The 12214-nt window shown below is 35.4% G+C and overlaps 1 protein-coding gene across 2 annotated transcripts in view; it reads right to left on the bottom strand.

Annotated features, from left to right (window-relative positions):
• PRKG1 (protein kinase, cGMP-dependent, type I) overlaps positions 1-12214 on the bottom strand; it is a 1350404-nt gene that overhangs the window by 145805 nt on the left and 1192385 nt on the right. For both annotated transcript variants that reach the window (XM_019507769.1, XM_019507768.1), the window contains exon 9: positions 876-950. In XM_019507769.1, coding sequence (XP_019363314.1) covers positions 876-950 — 75 coding nt within the window. The remainder of the gene's footprint in view (positions 1-875; positions 951-12214) is intronic.

The following is a 12214-nucleotide window of genomic DNA, read 5'->3' as shown; positions in this document are numbered from 1 at the left end:
CACACACACACACACACACACACCAAATCAGAGGAATACCACTGCCACATTTCTCAGCTGTTTTATCTTGAGAACAATCCAAATGTCAATAATTTTTCCTCCTTAATATAGTAATAGCAAATGAATTTGCAAATCAGAACACACCAGATTTTTTTTAAAGCTTCAGTTTTCTTTTAATGATTTCTGGCTTATAGAACCACATTGATTTGTATTCAGTATTAACTTAATTAGTCAATTAGAAGAGGAATTCTAGATTTGTTTTTTAATTTAAAAATGTTACAAAGGATATTCCAGATTGCATATATATGACATTTGGATATAATTAAATGGAGGGCTTCCTTTTTTTTATTACACACAAGATGGTGGAAAGTGGGGAATTATGGCAGTTCTTGGCACTGTTTGTTAGATTGTGTTAAGTAAAACATTTTAAAGTGATGACATCATTATTGGCATCCTGAAAGAATACTTTTAGTCCTTTATTTAAGCATAATCTTTGTGATGGAAATATGCCATAAAACTATGTAACTTTCTTTGTGAAAATAAGTAAGTAGGTTTAAAACAAATAAATTTACTTAAAATAAACTATATTAACATGATTTATTTAGTTTTTATTTGAACTATTTTTCTAAGTTTAGTATTTATGTAGCTTATTTCTTACCTTAAAATATTTCATGAGAATTATACTTTTTAAAATTAAGTATCTTGTTAAGCCACATTTTTATTTTCTCTTATAGGTCTCACATTTTGTAATCTTTTACCATTATGTTAATATAAAGTCTATATTTCTTTAAAAAATAATTGCAATTTGAACATGGTATCACAGACAGTAAATTGAGGTCAGTATTTTAACGCAAAATCCATTATCTAACACTTACTTTGCTTTTGCTTCTGCATCTTCATAAGCCTTATTGGAAACATCGTCCAGACCTCCAATCAAATGCTTGAAAGAGCTGTAAGAACAAAGCAATATATTTGTAAGAGAAAGATCACATAATGGAATCAAAAGTGTGTTTATTTAAAAGTAGTCATGATCTTGACATTGATCGATCAATAGGAGCTGTGATCTACGGAAGGTGGGTGAAAGAAGAAAGAGAGAAGAGTTAGGAAACTTACATTCTCACCATACACTTTCAAATTATAATCCATGAATGTTTAAAATAAATACTAATTAACCATATACAAAGAAAGTAATAAAAATAATGATTGGTTTTATTCATCAAGCTGCTTATGGGGATGATCAGATTAAATTTGATGGCAAAACCCTTACTGGCTTCAGTGGACTAGGGGCAGACAGGCCTCAACAGCTTAATGTCTTGTGAAATATGAAACTGTCAACATCTATGATGAATCTCATGATACAAAGGGCAAGATTTTCCTGGTAGAAATTCCAAGGCTTTGAAACTCAATATCTCACGACCAAGTTTGTTAGAGTGACAATAAGAAAGCAGGGTAGATATACACCTTACAGATTAACTAAATAAGATATAAAAGAGCACAAGTTTTTGTGAACTCAGATTCATGACATCAGATGCTGTTTTCTTTTCCTTATCCCTGCTTTGTTTTTTTTTTATCTTTCTCAAAGATGCATTAAAACTGGCGATGAAAAGCTCACTGGTAGAAAGAGAGTAATTAAAGACAGGAAGAGAAAGGGAGAAAAAGATGAGGAGGAACAGAAAGTGAGGGAGAGGAGGAAGAAAACTCTGGGCGCATCTACACGTGCACGGTTACTGCTCAGTAACCAAAAATTACTGTGCAGTATGAGCACACATCTACACCCGTACTGTGTAGTAACTATGGCAACTTATGCCAACTCAGGAGTAAATTTGCTACATGCACGATTCAAATTATTGCGCAGTAAGGCATGTATAGATGCCTTACTGCACAGTAACTCTGTTTGTGTGGACTGACTTGGGAGTAACTTTATACCCAAGTTGGTGCACACACACTGTTACTGCACTGTAATGCCTATACATGTAGATGCCAGTCTAAAAACAGCTTACTGTACAGTAAATACATGTGTAGACATGCCCTCCATGTTCTCAGTTGTCATCATAAAACCAGAAAGTAAAATTACATCTAAATTGGTTAAAACCATGTGGCAGGACATGTGAAATCTCGTTCTTTCCTTCATCTCCCAAATTAATGGAGTTTTTCCATTAATTTCAATAGGAACAAGATTTCACCCTCAAGGTAGAAGATAAAAATCTACAAATGATAATACAGGGCAGTCTGATCATCTGAGTCTGCCAGTCTTTATAAATTCAGATGGCTTCAACAAGCTTACACCATCTCTTTCCAAGACAAGAAAAATTTATTTGTGTTGTAAGATTACATAACAATAGTGACCAATTATTTTCACCTTGAACACTTAACTGAAATAATTAAACATTAAGAAGTATCTCTGGTGATTTTGATCTCTGTTACAGTAAAGGATTTGACTGGCATAAAAGCAAAGCATATTTACATTTAAACGTGCTTATATGAATCTAGAAGTGTATGAACTTAAAAAAAAAATTCACAGCGTATAAGCTCCTTGCTGCGCTATATTGGGAAGAAGGTCATTTACATATTAATCATTGAAGAGGAAATAACTAACTAGATTCTGCTGCTTTCTGTTTCTGAATCTTGAAATATTGACAACCAAAGCTATCAAAAATGAACTAATTTTAGATAATTTCTCAAGACTGCAGATAATAATAATAGTAAATAACAACAGCAACAGAAGTCTGTATACATTATTATATAAAGAGTTAATGATCATAAGCTACTCTTTAGGTCTTTTCTCATCATCATTATGGAACAACACAGAGACACAATTCCTTATTTTTTCCACTTCGTTAGAGTCATAATATTTAAAATTACATGATCTACAAAATCATTTTCACACAGCTGGATAAAAGCAATAGAAACTCATTAATTAAGAAATGCAATGAAAGACTACCTTTGCTATCCCATGGAAATTATGTCACCGTAATTTCCCTATGGTAGGGAGCTCAGCAGGCTATAATTTAAGCCATTAAGACGTGTTCACAATTAACTAAATACGTAAAGAGCATGCCTAAAATATGCACAATTTTGTTTCATAGTTTGAGACACTCAGGGTTGTCTTTTCTTAAGAAACCTGACATAAGACTGTAACTCTTCACTGGGTAACAGTGAATTGAAGAAACACAATGACAAGATATGCTATATTAATAAACTTCTTAATCTTCGGGGCTCTGAGCCTATAACTCATGGTGGAGATTTGTGCAGTCCCCTCACTTTTACCAAGATTTCGATCTATGGTTAATCAAAAAACAAAAAACAAAAGCTACAATGGATAAAACTCATCCGTTTTATGTTGTGCCCTAAGGCAACTGCTGACCCATCAGCATTTCTGCTAGTGAAACCTGACAATCAGTCAGCTGCCTCTGAAAGAATACCATTCACAGCTTGGCATCTGTATCTTTTGAGTGCCAACTACAGGCCATTTGGGGCCATGAGTTCTGGCCCTTGAAAGAAGGTAACAAGGAGAAAGAAGAGATGAGGTTATGTATATTAATATTTGTTTGTACCACATACAAATAAATATTTATGCAATAAGGCAAGGGGGTGCTATTACTGTAATGTGCCTGGCATCTTGTTTGGACAAAAAGCCTGAGGTTTCAAATGATATCCTAGAACAGCACATCCTGACCTGCTTTAATGTGGATACGAAAATGCAATTTGCATAAATAATGGATTTTTTTGGCAATGTTAATGAACAAGGTTTTCCACAAGGCAACGGTATATATTAGAGTAAGAAAGGCATAAAGAAAAAGTATGACTAACATTTGTCTCCTATTCTTATCTTTTTACTTAAAAATTTTAAACATTGTGGGCATTAGGACATAGAAGGATCCTGTAATCCACACAACTAATCTTCCATTAATCTCTTTCATTCTGAGACTTCCACCATTACATCATCTTGGTTCTGACCTTCTCAAGGATTTCAGTAGCAGACTTAGATATTTATAACTTTCATTTTCTCTACCTCACCCCCATCCTAGGTCTCCTTAAGGCTGTGGGAGAAAAAAGGATTGGGAGAACTTTGTGGAGTGAGTTTAATTATTAATAAAACAATGCGTTGAAAGTAAGCATGTGATCCTAAATCAAGTACCACTATACAATCAATCTATCAGATATTTTATTTCTATTCTTCTTATTTCAAAGAAGTATAACACCGCAGTTCACAGCCATCACAGCAATTGCCATTCAAAACAACTGAATGAAGACTTCAAGGTAAAAGAAAAGATGAAAAAACAAAAATGCAAGCTCTGCCCCTTCCTCCCCCCAGTATTTTTACACAGGAAGCAGGATGTTTGCAGTCAGTTGTTCCATTGCTAAATAGCTATGGAGAAGAGAGTGCAGTTAGCATATGCCCTGAATGCATTTTACCTGAGGTGGGAAATACTAATGCTTCACTGGCATGAAGAGAAACATCATGCCTCATATTTTGCCCATTCCCACATGAGAAGCAAAAATGTGGGAGTATGTTCCTTACTTTGATGGAGTAAATATTATTTACTCTCTTCAGCAGCAGCAGCAGCAGCCACCCCAATATTCTGTATTCCCATTGCTGAAGAGATCTGTATATGGATAACAACTTTTTCTACTGTTTCTCCCCTGCTCTACTATACAGTGAAATATCAGTTGAAATATAAATTGATAAGAAGTCAATGATAACACTCAGAAGAGTATCATTGCTTATTTCATTATTGCTGTTCTGTTTTAAAAATGCATCTACCCTGAATTCTAGGTAAATATTCACTATAAAGCATACTTATTTTTTCAGCAACTGCACCATTTATACAGTACTTACTTTAATTAACATGTAGAACATTAATGTAGGTAAATGCTATGAAGTTTATTGGAAGAAGGGTATACAAACAGGTAGCACATCTATTAGAAGATTGATTTTTTTCCAAAATTCAGCCCATTAATGTATTGAGCCACACACTGAACCAACCTTCATTTTTTATTGCAATAAGTAAAGTGGGGGCTGGATCAGATAATATGGTGGAGTAAAGATGATGAATGGAGGTCAGTACTTGTAGCACAGATAAGAATTAGAAGTATGCTATGGGTAAGGAAATGTAACTTTTTCGATATTTTACAGTTGAGCATTGAACTTGCACATTCAGAGTGTGGAAATCAAAAAGGAGACAAAAGGGTTGTGTGTGAGAGCGCACAACCGAATTTTATTCAGCTCGAGCCTGTTTGCTCTCATCTCAGGGAGTCTCTGATAACAACCCTTATATTATTCCAAGCCTGTTTTATTAAGAACTTTCTGCTGCAAATGGCACCAGCAATTGAATCCCAGCAATTTAACTATTATCATTATTTATTCGTCAGACTCAGAAGAATAAAACCAACCTTTCACTGTTTTACATAGCATAAACACTCACTCTGTTAAACTGCTCACTTAGGTAGGGTTGGAGCGGAGGTGTAGTAATGCAGCTCTGTGCCATGAGCAACCATGGTACACAGTGCCAGCTGTCACAGTGATGATGGTGGAGTTCTGGACAACTGCTGTGGTGGCAGCAACTATTTTTTGAACTCCCCTGCCCACCCCACAAAAGACAGCACCTGAGGCTGGTGCCCTAGTTGCCCCCCTCCCCCTCAGTTATACTACTAGAGTGTTATTTTTGCTGCAAAGGCCCAGAAAATGTGTGAGAACCAAGGCTTTTTCTATGATGTTTTTCATTGGACCAACTGTGTAGTTGAGAGAGATGTTAGACAATCTTTCAGGCACAGTACCCTTCTCCAGGTCACCTAAGGGCAATTTTGTAAAGGTAGTTTGGTGCCTAAATAGATAGATAAATAAATATCAGGATCTTCCAGAGTGCCTACTTTTGAGATCCAGACTAGCCGACTAAGCATCAAATGGAATTAGGCGCCTACTCCTAAAACGTGATCTGGAATAGACCCATCTACATTAGCCAGTAAATTCATCAGGTACCTACATTCCTCTGGATAACAAGTAAGTTGGATCATCTAATGTGCACCCCTAACCTGTAGAGGTGGGTAAACATTCAGTCACTGCCCTATACTTAGCATTTCCAGCTGGATTACTGGAGGTGCTTCTGGGTACACAGAATCACACTCCAGAATTGCCTACCTTTCCCCATTCCCTATATATAGAGAACTCAGGTACTTAACCCCGAATTGCCCTTTGGAAGCATTGACCTTATAGTGAATCCAGGCATCTTAGTTTCTGTATGTTGTTTAGCCTCCTGAGGGAGGTGTCTTATTTTTAGATGCTGCAATGCATAAAAGTTGGGCCTGTATTACCAATCTGAATTGGGTAAAGTGCCTAACTCCAGGTATATCTGAAAGCCCCGCAATGTTCTTACCAATATCTCTAGATGCCTAAATACCAATCAAAATCTGACCCTTATTCAAATGATTAAACTGCCAGTCATTCATCCAAATGGATAAAAATGAGAATCAAGCATTTCACAAATGCTTATTCCTGATCAATTAATTGAAGAACAGAAAGAATACAAAAGTAACCCAAATATATTAAACTTTATTGCATGCTGTCAAATAGTGCTGTTAGTAACTGCAAACACCATCTAGATTTGTATAACAGCCTATTATAAAAGAAGCTGTGGCTCAAGTTTTATTGACTGTTATATCCTAACATCTTTTCCAAGCATTTACACCTGTTGATTTTGCACTTATTCATCCTGAGAATTTTCATTTAATGAAGTTTGCAATCCCAAGAGAAAATTCTTAAATATCATTATAGCTACAATTAACTATGAAAGAAAAAATGGCACATGTAAATAAAAGGTGGACCTCAAATAAATGTTAAATTGCAAAAAAAACCCCCTCAAATTCCTTAAATTCAAGGAAATCTGTACCTTGAGCCCATCTTTGTCATAAATGCTTTTTGCTCAGTTTCAAGTGGTATATTCAAAAGAGTTATATAAAATTTGTTACTCTTTATACATTGAGGGGTGCCAATGGGAACTTCACTTTCAGTAGTGTTTTTCTAATGGTCAAAGTGCAAAATTTTTATGTACAAATATTTATAAAGTTAAAACTGAATCGTCCTATTAAATTCACCACATCAACATCAGTAAATCTTTTTTTTGTAACCACAAAAAACTAGATAACAGCTGTAGTGTGCTCTGAAACGTAACAATGTTAGGCTCTATAAGATAAAGGATGAACATACTTCCCAAGCCAAGCATCCTTTACGTAAAATAGTCTGCTATGAATTCTTCTCACTTAAACAAAACCAACTGCTAAGAATCAAAACAGGAAACTGCTTATGAGCACGGATTTCTATTTTATTTAATATAGGACCTCAAAATCTTGGGCAAAGCAATCTTCTCTCTGGTTTACACAGATTTACACTTCTATCCAATATGAGGATAGAATTTGTCCCAGAATGGAAATCAGCAAAAGATATCCGAAAAAATTGCCATAAAATACTTATCTTTACCTAGCCATATAAGAAAATTGAATTCTTTCAGCAACACATTCATAGATTCATAGATGCTAGGGTCAGAAGGGACCTCAACAGATTATTGAGTTTGACCCCCTGCCTAAGCAGGAAAGAGCACTGGGGTCAGATGGCTCCAGCCAGATGCCAATCCAGCCTTCTCTTAAAGACACCCAAGGTAAGGGAGAGCGCCACCTCCCTTGGAAGCCAATTTCAAATTTTGGCCGCTCTTACTATGAAGAAGTTTGTCCTGATATTCAGCCTAAATCTGCTCTCTATCAGTTTGTGACCATTGTTCCTTGTTACCCCAAGAGGAGCCCTGGTGAACACAGCCTCTCTGATCCCTTGCCGCATCCCCCTAATGAATTTGTAGGCGGCCATAAAATCACCTCTCAGCTTTCTCTTGCGGAGGCTGAAGAGGTCCAGGTCCCTCAGTATCTCCTCATAGGGCTTGTCCTGTAAGCCCCTAACTACTGGGTGTACCTACACAAGAAGCTGACTGTGCAGTAGATGAAAAATATTGTACAGTAGTGCATCCTAGAATGGACAGTGCTAAACTGCTACTGCACGGTATTACTAGGCTACTGAGCAGTACCATCACCAAAACACCATTCGCTAATAAAAGCACTAAATAAATGCACAGTAATGACTGTGCAGTAGCATCCCATGTAGACATGCCTTTTGCAATGAAAATCCTTCACTTTGGCATCCTTTTTTTTTTTAAATTTATTGTACTATATATGGATGCCCCTACATATATTTTATGGGTTCTCCACTATGTTCTTTATTTTATTTGTATAGGGTTTTATTAATGAGCATGCAATTACACAACCAATTCATTTTATTTGTTCTATTTTTAACCATGTTTATCATTCTGTTTCTGTTCATGCTCTCATTGTGCTGTTATCCCAACTGGGGTTACATCTCAATGATGGGAGAGAGACCATTTTTTTTTCCTGCAGACACTGTTGTCAAATTAGCTAGATCAATATGAGTCCCTCTGTTCCATTAGACCTACGCACCAAAAACATGGGAACAGAACAAATAGTGAGTTTCTCTCAGAGGCTCTCATAGTCGTTCTAGATTTTCTATATTTTACCAGTCATGACAATTCTCATGACAGTGCAAATGTAGAAGATATTCTTTGAATTAATTTTGAACTTCTCTTGTACTTTTTCCTATCTGATGCTTATGAGATCACTGAACATGTTTATGTGGAAATCAGCTACAGATTTTGAACCATTTTACTTGGTTCTGGTAGATACACAACTCTTACAATAAATAATGGTTTAAATAAACCAGCCATGACAGCTCTTATATCTGGCTTGAAATGGAAAATTTTATGATTCAAAAACATCTATTTTTGCTCTTACTCTTCATGACTGGTTTGGGCTTCTGACCTAAGAATGCTCTCTTCTGTTTCTCTGATTCTTTTTTGCCATGTACCATCTCAATCCATTTGAAGGTCTAAATAATAGTATACAATGTTTCTTTTTTGTATTTATGGCCCTAAACTCCTAGGGTTGACTTTTTTTATGTAATTATTAGTTTTCATTTATATCATGTGGCTTTCCCAGAGAACAATTAGATGTTCTATCTCAAATTATTTTACATTTCTTCGGGAACAGTTTGTTCTGAGAGCTATAAACATTTAGGGGAGGAAAAGTAACAGGGTGCATGAAGAAAACAAAGCCACATCTCACTGGACAAAACAAACAAAACCTACTTGTTAATATTTATGACCCCATTCTATTATTTCTTTTTTTTACTGGAGATGCTGTATGGTCTATGCTGACTCACGTCAGTTGTGTTCATCACCAATATATTTGAAATGCAGTATCAAGGAAACTTCTTTCCTATCTTCTGTGTAAGGACACTGTGTAAAATACCTAAATATATGGCAAAGCATTATTGATAGCCTAATAAATATATTTTTTCATCTTCTACTGGTGACTGAGATTTTCAAAAAGGTCAAAGACAGTCAGGTATCCAACTGTCGTGGAAGTTTATTATCTCTGCATTTCTATTGTGATTGAAATAATTCTCAATTATAGCAATGGCCATAAAATACATAAATCAATGCATTTGGAAGATGCAATTCTAATTTAATGTAAACATTTTCCTGCTAAATTAAAATGAAGCCCAATTTCATTTTTCAGACCTGCTCATTTTTTGTAGCTGCATGAACTCAATGATTTTAATGGAAGCTAAATTGCTAAATCTCTGCACAATGCTTTCAACACTAACTGTATACAAATCCCTTCTCTATGTTTTCAGAATATCAGATTACTTTTTCCCTGACTTGTAGATCAATAAAGGTTGCTGAAAAGTCATTGTTCAAAGGCAAACTCTGCATATATTTGTGAGCTGATACAATCACTCTGAATTAGTGACTCTGTTGCAGAGCTTATGTTGCCAGTATTCTTTCATCACTCTAAGGGCTTTCTTGCTTTAAAAGGAAACTAAAACAAAAGTGGGGATAGAAGCTGTGAAAGTTTGGTAGTTCAAGACCTGTTATATAATACCTACTTGATGGTATTTTCAATCCATAACTATGTGAGAGACCGTATATAGCTCTGTTACACTGGGTGGGTTTCAGTTTACAGTGGGCTTATGCAAGCCTTTTATGAGTCTTACTCTTTGTACCTGAAATAATCGTAAATCACAAAGTGGACTCAGCTAAAACCTCTTCAGTTTGCTCTGGTTTTGGACTGAAATCTTATAAAGCCAGGCTTCTGTATGATTTCTACTAACAATCTCCATTCACAAACCTTACCAAATTTTTCACTGAAACACAGCTACAGTGTATTAGGGTTTGTAATGAAAAATTGAATACAACATGTTTTCTCTTGTTTGGGGTCCATTAGTCTACTAGTTTGGGCCTTTAAAGAAATAGCCCACGCCCCTCTTTCTCTGGAGCAAATGAAGTCTTTGGGAGCAATAATAGGTTGTTTTCTTTACAGAATAAACCTGGAACTAGACTGGGATAAGACACTCACTTTACCAATAGATTTCAAAGCTTTGCCATACAATTTTGCCAGGAATCACAGCTTCTATTTCAGGTTAAGGCAGGTGCTTTTGTGGTTTTCATTCTCTTATCACCTAACTTTGTCCCCCCTGCACTTTTTGTCATTTCCTTTTTTATTCAGGATTTTTTTCTCCTCCTAATCTATACCATCTATTTTGAGCAACAGAGCATACAAGAATCAGTTTCTCTGCTCTCAGTGCCCATGCCTGAAGGCACAACAGCCCATGATGGTCAGGAAGTGCAATTGCAGGGAAAGTCCTTTTAGCCCCCGAAATCCTGTACTGCATTATGCTTACTGTAAGCAGAATCTTTGGAGTCTCAGAACTTGACCATCTTTGGATGGATTTTTACAAGGAAGCCAAAAGAGACTTTCCTGAAGACAAGATAATCTCCCTGCCAAATTTCAAGTCCCTCCTCTGAAACATGAAAGTACTAGTGCGTAACAATGAAATGGATGTAAAATAAATTAACGCTGGAAAAACAATATATGTTTGCCTAAATTGTTCTTGGAAATTACTATATTATTTTTGCTGAAATATGCCTTAGTAATTCAGGTTGAGGAACTCAAATACCACTGATTATTTTAAAGTACAGTTTGGCAAAGTAAAAAGTAGTAGAGAACCAGGTCTTATAATTGAAATGTTAAACAACCTTAACTACAGATATCACTGCCAGTTCCTTCTTTAGTAGCAGTCGCAGTATCATCCACTGGTGGTGAGATTGGGTCCTCATATATATTCTATTTGCTCACAACATTTTGAAACAGTTCCTTTTAAGCTGAAAGTTTTAATGCTCAGTTCAGCTCAAAGACAAAGAATTTTGAAAGTTTGACGAGCTCTGGAATTCCGAGTTACTCGAACATGTAAAGGAATATTGTTGCTCATAAATTTCACAGTATTATTATTATGAACAGCAGAGACTTCCTAGCCTGAAGAAGGGTGATTGTGCCTGAAAACTTGGAAAGAATGTTTTTCTAACTACTCAGTTGGTCTAATAAAAAATACCCAAAGAACCTTGCTTGACAGTATTATTAACAGTTACAACACGGTAACATTTGGAATATCCAGATAATTCTCTGTTCTATAGGCATAGATCATATTGAATTATCACTTATATCAGAGCTTAGTACTCATTGGTAATAGCTGACTTTTACTGAGAACACTATATGCATGTGGATACCTCAAAAATGGCTGAAACTAGAAAAAGTATACTAGAACATCCATGGTGACCTTGCACCAGAGGATATCATGATATAAACAAAACTGAGCCAGGCAAAAATGTTTATAAAATGAGGCAAAACCTATACATATTAATGTGAATTTTTGCCCAAAGATTTAAATATATATTTTACTCTCTTAAGATACCTAATATATTTACCCTAATACTCTATTAAAATGAGTTTCTACAATTGATATCACATACATCAAAGAATAATTTAAGAATGGATAATAGCTATGCTTGCAATAAAATCAGAATATCTAGGGTTACAAGACAGAAGTGCCTGTTTTCAACCATAAATAGCATTAATGCAATGGGTGTACTGTTAATTGCAGAACATTAGAATCTCTGTATATATTGTGGATTAACTTCTGATTTAGAAACTTAAATTTAAATGTGGAATTTTTTATTACTTCAAGAACATCGTTAATAAAGAAAACACCTGTTAAAATGATGAGTTAGGACTAATTCTGAAACCATTCTAACTATTCTTT

The sequence above is a fragment of the Gavialis gangeticus genome, unplaced genomic scaffold (assembly GCF_001723915.1).
Source record: "Gavialis gangeticus isolate Ggan-Ray unplaced genomic scaffold, GavGan_comp1, whole genome shotgun sequence".
NCBI classification, from domain to species: Eukaryota; Metazoa; Chordata; order Crocodylia; family Gavialidae; genus Gavialis; species Gavialis gangeticus.
This window is presented reverse-complemented; position numbering and strand designations above follow the sequence as displayed.